A 17739-nucleotide genomic window follows, 5' to 3' on the forward strand; every position below is an offset into this window, starting at 1 on the left:
CCAGAAGAGGGTTGTTTAAAAATGAATTCGCAGCTGCTGGTGACTTAAATTCGACACTGATACGGTTTCTACCCTCTTTCTTGATTCCACCTTGTGAATATCCTGCACACTGGATTTTAACATAACCTGGCCGAACTTAATAGGATTTAGGGTAGTGCCGGCAGAAGGGGCAGACTCAACGCGAGAAACGGGCCCTCGTCCTTGTTAGAGTATTTCCTGCCTTCTTTCAGATTGGGATGGATGAACAAAGAAATTATGGGATCAGATGGAGCCCTGTTTGATAATTTAGTGGCTGAGCAATTTACCTGCTTTGAGGATCTTTTGTTGGTTTGCGGGAAGGGTCGGAGGTATCCATCGACTCCCCAGCCACCGCGCCTTGCGACCCAGAAGCCTGAGAGCCGATAGCAAAGCCCAAGTTGCTAGTCAGGTCAGGCGGGATAGGAGACATTGCAAAATAGATAGCGGCGTAGAAGATGGGTTAAAGCACTTAGTGCCATCCGATGAACCAAGTCACACAACAAACCACAGAAACTTTGCAATCATAATCGAAAATTTGCAGAATAAATACAAACACGTGCTATCTCCTAGGAAGCCAAATGGCGTCCTCATGCCAAGATATATAATTGAGGCTATCGGCGCAAAAGTGGTGTAACCCCAGACTACTCATTATGAGATAATGAGGAATTAAAATTTGGTTGAATTGTTTTTTAACCTAGTTTCTTTTGTGAATATTATTATAACTTTTTTTGATTAACTTTATAAAAAGAACCTTTATATCTATAATATTTGTGTACTTCTTTGATAATTAACCCTTAATCAAATGGAACACTTTTTAAGAGATAAATAAAAACTGAGACCGGTTCTAGGGTGAGTCGTGTGAGTAGATTTCAAATCTCATGAAAATAATAAGAAAAAGTGGGGGGGGGGGGGGGAATTTGTATTTAAGTGTATGCCCACATCCAATAAAGGTATTTCATCCTTAACACCGAAGATACTGCCTTTCTTGTTTTTAAACGCTGTTCCTTTTTGTGCTTTTGTTTTCCGAGTTGTGAATTGTCCGAGCTGGGAATTGTTGTGAACCTGAAATCCCTATGAGCGTGCAACGTTGCCACATGTGTATAGGTGTAGGTTATAAACGCGTTGATAATTAATGCATCAAATTTACATCTCGTGGCTGATGTGCTGTTGTGAGTACTTCTACCTCTTAAGTATCACACCACTTGATCGCTGTGACTGACTCTGCTGTGACAGCTGCAAAATCGTGTTTCTCTAGTTTCAATGCTTTTGGTTGTTTCTTTATCATGTCAGGAAGATCTTTCTGTTACTTCTGACTGTTCCTACGGCAAAAATGTTTTTTTCATTAAATATAATAGAATATCGTTATTTACAAAATACAGGTTACATATTTAAAAAGGTTTTAGGTTACAGTGTATTGCCATTAAAGGCGTGCAAAATGTAAGCATCATGTAAATAATGCAAAAAATGACATTTTGTTATAAAAAATCATTAACATAATAATAGTTTTTATTTTAACAATTTTTCATGTAGGTTTTCTAAAAGATTACAGCTCGTAGAAACATTTTCGAATGCAAGGCCTTCATTTTCAGTGCTGTCGCTGTTCCTGTGTATGCTTTAACGAACTACGGCCTTTGAATTTGACCATACACTGGTCAATCGATTGTACCGCCGACTTATGAGCTTTGTAACGAATCTACCCTACTTTACTAAATAATTAATATTTTTAAAGAACGTAATACCGAGAGAAAATCGGACCTCGTAATCGATTTAGGAATAAACCGTTTTTCTCTTTACGTGGTGTTGTGAACAGAGTGTTATTTGAAATAATGCAACGGAGCGATACTCCAATAGTTGAGTTAGAGTACTGCATCACAGTGATGATGCAATAACGTGGCAAACCTAATATGAGACTTAACGTGGTAAACCTTCTATGATTCTATAACGTGGTAAACATAATAGGAATCTAATCTGTTGTTTTATGTTAGGCTGGGTTTTAGGCCTGTGGCATACTAGTCCCCGCAGTGAGCCTCGCCCTGCCTTGACGTCTAACGTGCAGATACCCAAATGCAGAACGCACTGCTTTAAGGTACACTGCGGTGTCCATGCGCTGTCTAATTTAAATACGCGGACCGTACCGCTAGAGGAACACTCTCACAAAGTGTCCATGCGCAGTTGTAGGTAATCTCACTGACTCGTTCTTTTAGGGAGGCCAAACGTGGAACTTACTGCTATAAGGTTCACTAGTGACCATGCGCTGTATAATTATTGCTCTGCATTTCTCGCACAATTTAATGTAAAATAATACAGGGGGGGGAACTCACAATCGACTTGACCTACCTTGATGAAATACATTTTGTGAAATGTGTACTGCATACATTACTACAGTTTTTTTTTTTTATTATTACAAAGTTTGATTTACCACAACCACTTTGACCTGCTACTATAGCAGTAAATGGATATAAAAAATGATACATTTGTGAAGTGGTACGTGCTGTCTTGGTTATGGTAGAACAGGGAATGGGTAAAAAAAATAATATAACAGCATTTTAAAGTCAACTATAATATGCTTAATAAAATGTTAATATTACAATGAAATCGATTTTATACACCTTTAATACATAATACAATTATTTTTAGTCTACATTATATACAGTTTTAATACATTTTTGTATGTCAGCTAAATTATTCATCAATATTAATGATTAAAGAACGTTATAGCTCACATGGCTTTCCTTTTATTTATTATATTTTTCATAGCCTTGCTCTGTTGAAAGTAAAAAAAATTACGAATTACATTATATAATATTACATTATAGTATTATGTTATTCGTTAATATTTGTAGTATATAACTTTATATATCTTATTAATCTTTATCAAATACATTAAAAAAAAATTATAACAAATAATAAGTTTATTAAGTACAGAGAAAACTTGTTCTACAAACAAAAACCATCGATAAAACTCATGATACAGTATTGAGAAAATTAATTTTGTAGTGACCCCAAGCTAATGTTTCAGTAGAGTTATTCATTAAATTCGTTTTGTATCAGAATGTGAAAGTGATATTTTATTATTTTTTTGGGTAAATATAACATGTTTTATTAATCGAAATCTATACATTACACATATCTCATTTATCTTTTTGAATAGAACTGTTTTATAATTTTCCATTTGGATAGTTTTAGTAACTGATTTGTTAACTCCTTTTGCTTTTGCAACGAATTTATCTAATGAATTTATGGCATACATTTTTGATCTTAAACCAACAAATTCTGTTAAAATTGTCCCGTTATTTTCATCTTTGAAATAGCCAGTTTTTTTTTTATTTAATAAAGGAAAACCATATGTGTTATTAGAACAGTAGTCTGAAGTATCAAAATATTTGTTTATATCAGGTTTAATATCAGCATAAAAATTGTCGGTAAAAAATTGATATATGAAGCTGTCAGTGTCAGTATCTTCTTCTTCTTCTTCTGCTTGCGGCTCAGGTTCATCTGGTCCTTGGTGTCACGTCGACCGGTTACGATCTATTGTGACGCCGCTGTCTAGATCTCCCAGCAAGCGTTGGTCGCCTTCAGGAAAAGCAGCACTTTCCTTGCTGAAAGAAATTTAGCATCCTCTGGTTGCATTATGTGTTTCCCCAAAAGAGTGCTGCGTTTATGCATCAGCGCGGGGCAGGAAGAGATCAAATGCAGCGGCGTCTCCGCAGCCTCCTTACAGAGTCTACATAGATCTGTGTCCTGCAGCTTTAGGTTGAACATGTATCTATTAAGCCCACAGTGCCCCGTAAGCGCTCGCACTAGGATGCATAGGTTTTTTCTGTTGAGTGCTAATGCCTCAGAGGCGGCCCTTTTGTTGAATGGTCTTATTAGCACTCGACAATGGTTCATTCCTTGGAGTTGTCTCCAGCGAATGAGTGTGTGGTAATTACAATAGGTTTGTAGGGTGAGTTGCGCCAGGCTTTTGGGTATTCCGCAGACCGGCTCAGGGCAAATTTGCTTCTCCAACGCGCCTGACTGCAAATTCATCGGCCATTTCGTTACCGATGATCCCCTTATGGCCAGCGTAGAATGACCCTGTTGGTTAGCGCCAGAGTATTCAGTAATTGTCTGCAGTTTTCTACCAGCTTTGAGTTTAGAACCTCAAAAGATAGAGCAGAAAGTGCTGCCTGACTATCCGAATGGATATAAATAGTTTTGTTTTTGTAGTTCTTTAGCAGACAGGTTTCCGTACATTCAATTATTGCGAAGACCTCTGCTTGGAATATGGAGGCGTAGACACCCAGGTTACGTTGAAGCCCTACCCTGGTGGTCTCTTCAAATATTCCGCATCCTACGTTACTACCCGACTTGGAGCCGTCTGTATACCACTTAAGGCTCCCCGGTTTCCAGGTGATCCGGTTTTCAAGCCAGTCAATACGATTTGGAATTTCCACAGTATATTGCCTGAGGAAATTAAGTTTTGGAGTTATTGAGTCTGTTGGCATCCCCAAAACAGGTATCCCAAGAACTGAGTTATGAAGATGCCTCAGTTCTCGTGAGAGCAGTTTATCACACCCTGGCTGGTGAGCCTGTACATGCAAGCCTTCGCCTCCTTCCTAACATGTAGGTGAAGAGGAGGGAGATTCAGCAAAGCATCCAGAGCAGCCCCAGGGGTGGTGCTCATGGCTCCTGTTATGAGCAAGCAGGCTGAGCGTTGTAGACTGCTTAGCTTGTTTTGGGTCTTTACCTGCATCGTCTTACTACTCCAAACCACGGATGCATAAGACACAATAGGCCTCACAATGGCTGTGTTTCATGCCCCATCTGTTCCCCGCTAGCCGACCGCAGATCCCCAGTGCTGATTTTGCTTTTTTATGTACGCCATCTATGTGGGAGTTCCAGGTCATTTTCTTGTCAAGTGTAACTCCCAGGTATTTGACCTCCTCCGAGAATGGGATACTTATGTTGTTCAGCTTGGGTGGCTTAAGATTGTCAATCTTACGCTTCCTAGTGAACGGTATTATTACAGTTTTGTCAGCGTTAACTGTAAGTTCGTTCTCTATGCACCATTTTTCAATAGTGTTGAGTGCTCTTTGCATGCGATGGGAGAGGGTGTCCTGGGTGTACTCCTCGCACAGTGACCACCAAGTCATCAGCGTATCCTTGGACATCAAAGTGCAAGTTAGCCAGCTTGTGCAATAGATTGTCCACCACAAGGGTCCAAAGCAGGGCTGAGAGAACCCCGCCCTGCGGACATCCCCTAGTGGTGAGCACATTTACATTCCGGTTGGAGAGCATCGCCTCTACCCACCTGATGGTTGTGTGATCAGCCTGCTTATTGACAAGACCGCCCACCAGTTGTAAGGTCAAGGTGCAAGTTAGGTCTAGTAAAAGATGGTACACGTCATCACAGATTTTATTTAGAGTAAAAAAAGGTCAGAGGTGGTGGGCCCGTCAATTAATTTGCTTCCCAATTCTGCAGTGGGCGAGTACTGCCCTAGCTTGTAGCCGTTGATTGGGTGGCCCAGAAGAAGCAGGCGGAGACACGAGGTGGTCTTCAGCTGCACCAGGAACCGACACGTTGAGCAGGCGGAGACACGAGGTGGTCTTCAGCTGCACCAGGAACCGACACGTTGAGCAGGCGGTGACACGAGGTGGTCTTCAGCTGCACCAGGAACCGACACGTTGAGCAGGCGGAGACACGAGGTGGTCTTCAGCTGCAACAGGAACCGGTACGTTGGCGATGCAACGCTGGTGATCGGCGTCGGAGGTGACGTCGACAACAACAGAGTGTCAAACTTGGACCCCGATACACGGGGTTTAAATAGCTCTAGGGTAAGTATCCTTAAGGTCAAAGGCAAGCAAATCAAAGCAGCAATCAGGTGAGAGTCGTAAAAAAAAATAATGCGGCGGCCGCGCGGCGTCCAGTCTCTGGTAGAAATTATGGGCGTCTGCGAGTGCCGTGCTAAGTGAGAAAGACGCGAGCGCGGTTGGTCCCCGCGCACCGCTCCCCTCGCGCCGGCATGCCAATTTCGCGACATTTCGGAAGATTGCCCACGCGCAAATTCCAACAATATTAATTTATAAAATTAAATAGACATTTATTACGGTACATATCCCCCTCGCCTACCAAGAATTTCATTCCACTTAAATGAAATCCGCTAGGACTCTCAGTAACGTCCCTACAATACTCATTTAGACCCAACTTTCAAATTCTCTCATACTTCACGCATACAATGAAAGCAACAGTATTTGTATTTGAAATACTGACGCATCCTTCCACAATTAAAGTTAATGGTTGTAAGACAAAAATAAAATTCATAGACTCTTGTACAAACTTAGCTATAGATGAAATAACGAATGGCGATGAGAGGAAAATAGCATAATATTGTGTATTATAGGAAACTAATTGGGCCAGGTTAATATGCCAGGTTCCTAGATCCTTCCCAGTCATGTCTTGTAAAACATAAACTAAAGGAGACTTCTTAGCAGTTATTTTAGCCTTAATAAATTTAGGAGCTAGTTTTTTAGAAAAAAGGTTTTCCTTGTTGCTAAGGAAGTAAGCACGCTTCATAACTACGTCACCAACGTTAAATTCGGCAAACTTACGGCGCAAGTTATAGTGGGAAGTATTTTTTATATGAGCCTGCCAAAGTCGAGATTGAACAGTGTCGAAAATTGTTGATAGGCAACCCAAGTTTTCGACATAAACATCTCGAGGTAAAAACAATACTTCACTATCAACATCAACAACATCAGTGTAGTGTGTTGCACAAGGAAAAGGAAGGAAGTTCGCGACCAAAGACTAAGAACGCGGGTGTGAAACCGGTAACTTCATTAACGGAACTATTTATATCGCTCAACCAGGTTAACTTGAGGGGTATACTTAGGAGTGTAGTGGACGTTGGGGATTACGTATTTTTTAAATAGGGAATCCGCCACTTTTCCACAGAATTGGGTCCCGTTGTCCATAAGAATAGTCTGTGGAGTCCCGTATATAAGAAACACAGACTCTTCTAGTATTCTAGTGACAATGTCCGCAGTAGCCTTTTTTATTGGGAAAATTAAACAATACTTTGAAAAGCAACACGTAATAACTAAGATATAGTTGTTGCGTAATTTAGTAGTGGGTAGAGGACCCATTAAGTCTACCGAAATCATCTGGAACGGTCGTGAACAATGTTTCGGACGACCCATCTCTCCAAAAACCTGATGATTTTGAGACTTATAGGATAAGCATTTGTCACAAGTACTTATGTATTTCACGACATCTTTGTGCATGCCAGGCCAATAATAACGTAAGGCAAGACGACGGTAGGTTTTAAAAATTCCCATATGACCAGCCGTAGGTTAATTATGGTTCTCCGCTATAATTTGTTCACGGAGCTCAGAAGGGACCACTTCCTTACACGAAAATTCGTCTGTAAGTTGGCATTTATTTTTAGATAAGCGAAAGAGACTACCATTTTTAATTAAGAAATTTGTAAATTTTAATGGTTCATTTAGACAACCGTTATAGGACTTTTTGTACCAAGAGTCCTTAGTGTCCAAGTAAGATTTGGAAGTACTAATGGCACTTACAGGGACGCTTCTAGAAAGAGCGTCTGGAATGACGTTATCGACGCCCCGGCGGTGTTTAAGAATAAAGTTAAATGCCGATAAACGTACACCCCAACGAGCTAAGCGACCAGTAGGGTTGCTAATAGACAAGAACCATTTAAGTGCGCTATGGTCAGTATAGACTGTAAAAGTTTGACCGTTTTCTATGTAACAACGCCAATGTGGTTGCAATCCATGGCTTTGGAAGCTCGCTATACTCCATTATGGATATGTTCGCCTCAGGCCATGGCCTGCAATTTGGGACTTCACTCACAAGCCAGTCTTTGCTGCGTTGGTTCTCACAGGTTACGAGAATCCATCCTGCCTTGTGAGTAAAGCCCAGAAAGGACGGTCCAGCGCCTCTGTTGTCCATGCACCTCCTTCTTGTGTTTAGGAAGGTGACCAGGGCCGCACCAACCGAACTCATTTGCGCGTCTGTCATTGGCACCACATTTCGGATGCCAACTCTTGTCGCGCCCGCTATGTCCCTATAGCTGAGAGGCGGGTTGGTCCCCCGCCTCACAGGTGTAGTGGACAATTTTGGAGCCTTGCTCGGCTTCTCCTTGGGGGAGTTGTCCTCTGGTCTGCCCGTCTTGAGGTTATGTCGCGGACCATTCGGTTGAGTCGAGCAAGATTTGCCTGCCTGAAGAATGGCCTCGTTGAGTTCGAGACCCTCCTTCAGGAGCCTCCACATTCTCTTCTTTCCTGCAACACTCAAGCGTCTAAACGCTGGATTGGCGTAGATGTTTTTGTTGTCGGGCTGGGCAGGTGTGCTCAAGTGAGCAGAGGTGGTATGACCTCCGTCCTCCATCGTAACATCCCGGTCCAGTACCGAAGGTGCTCCAGTTGTTGCAGAGTCAATAGGCGTCTTCAGCTCCTGGAAAATACCAGTTGGTGCTGAGTCAGTCTTACTCCTCTGCTCCTGGTCTGATCCACCAGAGGTGGATGGTAATAAGTTGGACATGTGTGTATCCATGCAAGTCCCACGAGTAGCAAGGGAAATAAAATGTCGCAAGGCCCCAGAGCCCCGCATGAGACCCGAAGGGCAATATACTACCTCGATTTGCCCCGGTTTCGAGGAGACTCCGTTCAGGACTGATTAACCCATCAGCCATTCATCCATCGGCACGGGTCGTGTGACACCTTGGATTGGGTGTTTGGGAAAATATACTAGCAGTACTTTCCCAAGGTACTACTGTCACCTTTATTGAGGGTATTTAATGCCTCAGGGTTTGTGGTAACCGTGGTCAGTGTCAGTATACAATATTTTACAATTGGATCCATATTTTATTTTCATACATGAGAGTTTTAGAAATGTCTAAAATGCAAAGTCCTAAATATAGGGGTTTATTGTAAAATAGTTTAGTTTTTTTAAGTTGAATAGCGACAAAATTTTCTGAGAATATTGAAAGGCCATGAAACTCAGGTCTCGCAATAAGTTTTTGAGCACCTCTGACTTTACCCCTTCCCAATGCATACATAATTTAACATCCACTCGTTTTTCAATGTTTTCCATAGTTTTCCCAAATATTGAATTATTCATTAGTTTATAAAAGTCTTTTTCAAAATCGGAATGAGCAGATGTACGTAGTTTTGTATTTAAATCAATATATTTTTGTAACCAAGGACTCTGTTGAAATTTTAAAATTCTATGGACTTTTTTTAGTTTTAACCCCATTTCAAGATATTGTTTAAGGTTTCTGTAATGAATTAAATATTTATTTATTTAACAATCCTATCTTATCATAAAAAATTTCACGAAGACTTTCATCACTACGTGAAGTACGATTTAACATTTCTTCTAAGAGACGTCTATAATTTTCTTCACTAGGGAAAGCCTTCTTGAGTTTAACCTGCCACTCATCCCAAGTAAAGACAACTGTTGATAATGCTTCAAACCATTTTTTGCTAGCCCAACTAACTTTTGTAAAGAAAAGTGAACAGTTTGTTTCTCATCCCATCAAGACAGCACATTATCAGAGAGTCGCCCTGATCTAATATGCATTGTCAAGCAACCAACAAATCCAGTATAAACAAAAGAAATTAATTTTGAAGATTTAAATGCTCATAAGCCTCTTGATAAGGTTTTTAAAGTGGGCGTTTAGCAATAGTAATTTAAATAACTTAAGATTGTCTACTTACCTTTTTGGTCCGATAGCACTTCTTAGATAAAATGAAAACACCTTATCCAATACCAGTAAATAATATATATTTTAGTTCACTTTACAGAGAAGCTAAATTAATATACAACTCTTTAACACCACCTCTCGGTTCCAAAGTTCCAATCAAAGTGTTTTAAAAATAAGGAAGCCGCTTCGAACATCGCGTTCTCCGCTCGGTCTCTCAAATCCCCTCTCCAGCACTGACCCGAATGAATACCGATCAGACCACGCGAACTCAGACGAAATCCTTTTATTTTTAAAAGTCAATATACAAATATTTTTAATCAAACTACTTACTTAATTATTTTAAAATTACAATAACATCTTAATATATTTGAAAGCAGACAAACTTAATAATGTATTTAAAATCATGACACATGTGTCTCATTATAACATTCTAAACAGAATGCTTTTTCACACCTTTTGCACTCAGTGTGTACTTGCTTCGCTTTTCTTGCCAATAATCCTTCATTTTTCAATTTGACATAGCACCCAGTGCATCTTTTTCGGACGAGTTGATTATTTGCCTTTCGAGGTATTTCTTGTAGAGAATGTCCAGAATTGCTAGAAGAAGCTATTGAAGATCTTGGAGAGCTACAGGAGATTGAAGATCTTTGAGGTTGGTTACATTCTGTGGTAGATGCTGCAGGTCCAAGGAAATGTCGGACTAGATGTCCTTGGACTTGTAAAACTGTCAACTTAGGACCGTCTGTCCTCTCGTTGAGGAGGATACTCGTTGTAGATGCATCTGCATCTACAACGAGTATTGATAATTGCGACTTGAAATAGCAAATCTATTGCTATCTTCTTGTACCACGTTAAACTTTTACGTAACGGCGAATGAAAGGAAGCAAGTTGATCTGAAATATCAATGCCTTTTTTGGCATCAGGTTTCATAACGTCGCCGCGTTTGGTAGTGACGTTAGACATACCGTTTCCATGGCAGGTTGAGAAGTACCGCATAAATCAGTATTGCGACCTTTTAGATACTCAGCCAATGGCAAACTGGTATAATAGTTGTCAGCGACAATAATACGACCTGCATCTAAAAGAGGCTCTGTGAGCTGTACCACTGTTGAACCAGGTTTATCAAGACCCTCTAATTGATGCGAAATCCCGGAATAAATTTGGTAGGACCATGTGTAGCTATTTATTGTGCAGGCCTTATATATTTTCATACCGTAGCGATCTGTTTTGCCTGGGTTATAAGTTCTTATTAGCAACCTTCCATGAAATTTGACCATTGACTCATCGAAAATAATATCGGAAGGTGTATAAAGACCACGAAAATTGTTTACCATTTTATGTATGAGTGGGTCTATTTTATGAGTGCTTTGTTCTCCAATGACTCCTATTTGGATTTCTGTAAAGTGCCAGCATCTTAGAATGGAGCTGAACCTGTTTTACGACATATTTATTCTGTGCATAAGAGGATTATAGTAAAGCACGTCTAATTTTCAGTAGTGCTCGATTGACGGCTTAGGATTGAGACCCATGTAGATTATCACTCCAAAAAATGTTTTCAATTCCTCTCTTGTGACGTCTTTCCATCTCGCCATTCGACTAAATTGTTCGTAAGTTCGTAATTCTTTCTATAACGCAGCGTAATTATTGGTATGAATGACCATTACATCAATTAAATCATCAGGTGCAAAATAAGCATAAATTTTGGACAAACTAACTCGCCCATCTTCAGTAATTGCGTCGATGTTTTGTACACCGTGATTCTCTATAAACGTTTCCCTCCTTAAAGGCAAAACGTCCCTTTTCCATCGGGCATCGGATGGATAAGATGATGATGAACTTGCTGGTGTGGGTGACGGACTCTCAGTACTTCTGCCTGCACTACTTGCTATAAAATCTGCAATTACCTCTGTATCCTCGCTTTGTTCATCTTCATCGTTGGGCTGATATTCTTCGTCACTTCCACCACTAAATGGTTCTTCCTCTGAAATTTCAAACTACCGCAATAATTCTTCATTTGTATATTTTCTCCTAGCCATTTTCTTGAAAAATATTAATTTATAACCACAAAAAGACCTTTTCCAATAAACTATCAATTATAACCTCAAATAAACATTCAATTTTCTGATCTAATTGTAGTTATGACAGTTGATTGACATTTGACGGATGATGTATTGTTATTGCCACTCAAAACTTCACTTGGGTGGGTGTGTTCACATATGACTCATTGAACGTGGTCAATATAATTTATCGCCCTACGTTCATGAGTCACATGTGACTCAAAAATAAAATAACCGAAATAAAATTAGTTTATTCATTATAAATTACGAAAGTATTTTTTTATGATATTATAATGATTTTCTGTAGTGTAACAATAAAAAAAACCTGTGGACGTGGGGCATTATCAAAATGAGCTGTATGGGGACAGGGAAGTTGTTAAAAAACTGTTCTTGTGTGGGAACTGACGTTAACTTTAAAGATTCAAACGAAGTCATAAAATCATAGGGACCTTTACGTTTTAAGTAACGAAGATCATCAATATTTTGAAAATTCCACTCAGTTCAGTAAAGTTTTCATCACTTAAATTTTTCCATAACGAGTCTATACTACATGACAAAAATTTCAAAGAATCAATGAACCTTAATTCAATCTTATTAAAACCTATTTGTATAATTTTTGAAAAAGAAATATATCGCTCTTTATTTTGGGGTATGACTTTTTCTTCACCCTCCGAAAAATGTAATGCATGAATATTTTCAGTGTATGAGGTAGATGGATTATTACCACAGCCTTGTATAGGATTTAAAAATGATTCATAATCTGCATAAATAACAAAAGGTACTTTTAACTTCCTCTCATATTTATCAAACGTTAATTTAGCTCTCGCAGCGTTCGGTAAATCGGTTCGGATGTGATTACAATCATGTTGTTGATGAATTTTCAATTTAAAATTAGTTTCAAAGTAAAGCAGACAACCATCACAATTAATATATATTAATATTTAATATTTAAATATGTGTATCATGTTCCTGTTGAACTATTACTAACAGAGGTTTACCGCTTGTTTGACCAACAATGGACGGTTTCACACATGGTAGACAATTTATCCAACAAGTCTATAACACTGTTATTTTTAATGATTTAGCTTTTAACCAAAATTTCCCCGCCAAGTAGTATCTGCGAATGTTCAGTGGTTGCAGACACAGCTCGCTTTCCATAGCATGGATGGGTGCGGATTTTATAAATCCTATTATTCTCATCGCTCGATTCTGTACCTTATCGAGCTTTTTAAGATAAAATTTCGCAGCGTTATTAACCTTTGGTATGCCGGACGCAGCCATTTGACAATTACGCTATCTGCCGCGAAAAACAGAGTGATACGAACGCGCGGATCCGCGTTCCGGCAAAGCCATGTATATTTGTACAAAGGATGTTCCATTTTTTTTAATTTTTAAATTTTATTTTGTACTTTATTATTGTATCACCTACTGTAACTATTTTAGTTTAGAAATAAAACAATGTGAACTAAGTAGGTATAGTGGAATGGTTTTATTACAAAAACAAAAAATGCTACATAAATTCAAATCGACTCGAATCGATAAAGTTATTTTCATATTCATGAATGCATGTCTATCATCATCAGCCTTCGTTCTAAACGACTCCACTGCAGGAGCATGGCCTACCCAATCAGGATCATAATCCACCGCGCTGACCCAGTGCGTGTTGGTGGATATCACAAGTCCTCAAACTTGCTAGGTTCTTCGACTTGCTGGTTTCCTCACGATGTTTTCCTTCACCGTTTAAAGTCAGTGGTAATTTTTCTTAGAAAAATACGGACTTGAAAAATATCATTGGTCCGCGCCGGGATTTGAACCACGACCTCCCGTATGAGAGGCGAGCGCTCTACCGCTAGGCCACCACGACTTCTGCATGTCTATGTCTATTCATAATTCGTGATAGGTACGCCAACATTGGCCTACACACAGGAACACTTTACACTGCGAGCAAATTATGTTTGTTTCCTTTCGTTGTTTGTTAGCTAGGCATTGCACACAACGTCCTCGTTTCTGGCGATTTTGACGTTTATTAGTCCGGTTTGTTGTGTCAACTGGTATGTAGTCTGGGACATGTCCATTACAGCTTCGACTGTTATCTCCGGACGACACACTGGTATTAGGCCTTATGCGCTGTATTTTATTATGTTCCTTACAGAGTGCATCTGCTAGAATTAAACGAAATTTCCTGTGACTGTAATTTGCTGCGCTGCGACATTTATGTATGATATAACTGTTTAGAATACTGCAGTTCAGCAGGCGCCGAAAAACTTTCAAATACCATTTTAGCCCTCGTTTTCGTTCTAATAAATACATGGAGAGCTTCTGGTCTTTTAAGTCCACGCCCCCCATGTATTTATTATAACTGTGGACTGCAATGGGTTTTTCGTAAGTGACTCCTGCTCGGCGGCCTGGAGCAGTTTCGGGCTTATGAAACGTAGATATTGTGGTCACAAGCTTGACATCTCTCCAAACCGTTACTGCTACGTCACCACAGTGGCGAGAGACAATCTGCCCCCGCTGCAATTGTCTTTCGCTTAAGTTTTTGATATCTGACGGAGTGTCGACTCTTCGTCGATTTAACACTCCGACAACGTCGGTGTGGTTATGCTTCAGGAACCGTGTAAGACTAACGGAATTAAAAAAATTGTCCATGTATAGACAATAGCCTTTTCCTAGATAATCTTCTATCAATTTGAGGACGACTTTTGAAGTTGCGCCAGTAAAGCCATGTATAGGTTCAGAATTTTCACCTTTACCTGCATATATGTATAATTTTACCAGATATCCGGTTTCCGCCTCACAGAGCTCATAAGTTTTAATACCGAATCGTGCTGCCTTAGAACGAATGCACTGAATCCAACTCAGGCGTCCCTTCCACAGCAGCAGCGACTCGTCAATACTTATGGCTCTGTGTGGGATATATATTTCTCCAAATTTTTTGTTGCAGTGTTCCACAATATTAACAACTTTAGATACCTTTCGCTCATACCCGCGAATATTAGGACCGAGTTCATCGTTGTCAACAAAATGTAAAAACCGTAACAGTAAGAGGAACCTGTTTTTGCTCATTAGCTTTCTAAATTCTGGCATGCCTAGTATGCCTGTAGTCCAGTACTCGTCAATTCTGCTTCTGTAGCATATTCCCATATAAATCATAATTCCGAAAAATTTGTATAACTCCTCTACTGTTGTGTCTTCCCACTGATAGAGACGGGATTTAGGTTTAATACCATCCTCGACTTCGGCGGCAGCAGCAATTTTTTGCCATGCGTAGTAGTTAGTTTCTTTGACAATTTTTTCCATTACAGACCTATCCCAGATGGATTTAAATATTTTAATTGGAGTATCTTCCTGCACTGTGGGTCCTGGCTGTACTTCAAATCTCTCTTCTGTACCAGTAAATTCTTCGAAATTTTGAGACCACGTGAAATCATAATTTAACATAACTTCCTCTTCCCCTCTTTCTTCTATTTCTTCCCCTTCTTCTTCTATTTCCAAAATCCTGCGTAAATCATTTTCATCAAGATCGTCTTCTTCGTCATCTTCACTTCCTGAATCGACTGCCAAAGCCTCAGCTAGTTCAGACGTCAGATATGTATTTACGACCTGAAAAACATGTCGGTAGAAATTAAGTTATTCTTATTGAATTAAGTTTAGGACAATTCCAATTTAGATAGATAGGAATTATTGACATAGACAAATATTCTCTACTATAGATTTGACTTGGTATTACAATGGTATCCATGGCTTGTACTGACTAACCTCATGAGAGGGTATAGGTGAAACAGAATCGCTTTCATCTTCAAAATTTAACATTCTGAGTTGCTGCATCTCGTAAGACTCTCTTGCCACATTCCGCACTGGCTGCAAAAAAAGTTTGATTAATTACAATGTTACAAAATGTGCAAAAACGGATATAAAATGTAATTGTACAAATCAATACCAACCTCATTTGAGGGCCCAGGAACGTCAGGATCAGGTGAAAAATTTAAATCTACCCTCCTCCAAATTCGAGGTGCTTCAGAGGATTCTTCGACATTGGCTTTTGTTCTCAGTAATTGGCTGCCAACCTCATTTGAGGGCCCAGGAGCGTCAAGATCAGGTGAAGAATTTAAATCTAACCTCCTCCGGATTCGAGGTCGTTCAGAGGATTCTTCGACATTGGCTGTCGTTCTCAGTACCTACAACGAACGAATATTAATGTAATGTAGAAATTTACACCTGGATTCGAAATAAAATGGTTTAAATAAAAAACCAAGAACCGACTTCATTGAAGTCTCCGCTTAAAAAATAATTATCAGCTGTTTCATCTCAATAGACACAAAATGTATGAAACAGCATCCCCTCTATTTAAAAAGTAATGGCATACATATGTGCAATACATACATGTAATGATCCGGATAGGGATTTTTCCATATATACGGTTTTATCAGGTCGTGCATACAAAGAACCGTTGGGCGAAATCTGTATTTCCATACCCACAATGGGTTGAGTTGCTTCCCACTCAGGTGGTGTAGTATTCCTCACATTTGATTCCATCTAGAAATAAATAAAATAACAGCAAATTGGGAGGTAAAATTATAATGTAAGACATGAAGTCGAAATGTAAATAAATTACCTCTACAACATTTTGTATAGTCTTGCTTTGTCAAAGAATAAAACTAATTATATGTGAATTTTTTTATTAGTTTTAAACAAATAACAGTAACCTTCTCATTGTAATACTTAATTAAATTTTTGTTATTTAGAAATCAGCACAAATGTTACATTCGTCATTTGTGTAATGTTCATATATGGCAAACATACAGTTTCGACACCAAAAATGTTTAGCGTGTAATATCATTTTAAAAGTACTTTTTTTGTCAGTCCGAAGACATAAATGTCGAGGCATTTTAGAATTCGTGCGTTTTTTACATATGAAACAAGCACTTAATTTTATAAAATGAGTCTCTTTCCAAGGCCATATAGCTTCACGAAGACATAGGCAATAATCTCCTTTGTTGAGATACTTATCAACATCTAGGTACACCACCATTATTTTATAACCTTGAAATTAAATTAATAAAATATTGTTAGGTTCAATGCAAGATATCTCAAAATATTTTCTGGACAACTCAATAAAGTAAATAAACAAGTAAAGTGCGTGGTATAAATTTGAACACCCTGTACGTCTTAGCCGGAACGCGGATCCGCGCTCAATATGCGGTAAGACTATCGAAAAACAAAGATTCTGAATAAACTATGAATTATGGACGAAAACACTTTGCAAATTGAAGATCTTGACAAAAAAGTCTTCAAAACTATATATAACACGCACTCAGAATGAAAGAAATACAATAGTTATGAATAAATTTGAAAAAAAAAACTAACCGACAAATCGTTTACTTCTAATTATTTTAGTAATTGCATAAATTTCTCATAAGATTTTATTGAAAACTATTCTAAATGAAAGAAATTATTGAAATAACACAAAAATATACTCACTGTGTCCAGTAATTACAAAAAATCAAACACTTAGTTCTCAACGAAGTCGAGTATTCAGTGACACGAATGAACAAGTTTCTGAACTAAAGACAGGTATAAGAGAATTTGGTACATTCATTCATTCAAGGACGCAAGCGATTTTGACACTTCTGCATCGTTTTTATGAGAGAAAATTATAAAAAATTGTCTGCTGGTCGGAGAGCGTGGATCCACGTTCCGGCAGATAACTGCTTTGCGCTGATCCACGTTCAGGCATACCAGAGGTTAAACAGACAACTACTGTAATCCATTCTACTTCTTGTGATAGAGATATAAAGTCTCCTTAGATGTTTAGGATGGACCCCCCAATTAGACCCCGTTAATACTTTAAAGATGTTTAGAAATTGTAGAACTTTTTGCGTAGTCTCGTTTATATGCTTACCCCAACGTAGAGAACGATCCAGCCACAACCCAAGGTATGTCACATTTTGGAC

General features: G+C 38.9%; 1 protein-coding gene across 1 annotated transcript; it reads right to left on the bottom strand.

The window, feature by feature from the left end:
• Positions 1–13251: 13251 nt before the first annotated feature.
• LOC120635210 (piggyBac transposable element-derived protein 4-like) lies at positions 13252–17529 on the bottom strand. Its single transcript, XM_039906150.1, has 5 exons — positions 17267–17529; positions 16169–16321; positions 15730–15963; positions 15545–15646; positions 13252–15388 (listed from the first exon to the last, which is right to left on the bottom strand). The coding sequence occupies exons 2-5, from the start codon at positions 16319–16321 to the stop codon at positions 13670–13672; spliced, it is 2208 nt and encodes a 735-aa protein (XP_039762084.1). The 5' UTR covers positions 17267–17529; the 3' UTR covers positions 13252–13669.
• Between the last annotated feature and the right edge of the window lie 210 nt (positions 17530–17739).

Source organism: Pararge aegeria, chromosome 26 (genome assembly GCF_905163445.1).
Source record: "Pararge aegeria chromosome 26, ilParAegt1.1, whole genome shotgun sequence".
Classification (NCBI taxonomy): domain Eukaryota; kingdom Metazoa; phylum Arthropoda; class Insecta; order Lepidoptera; family Nymphalidae; genus Pararge; species Pararge aegeria.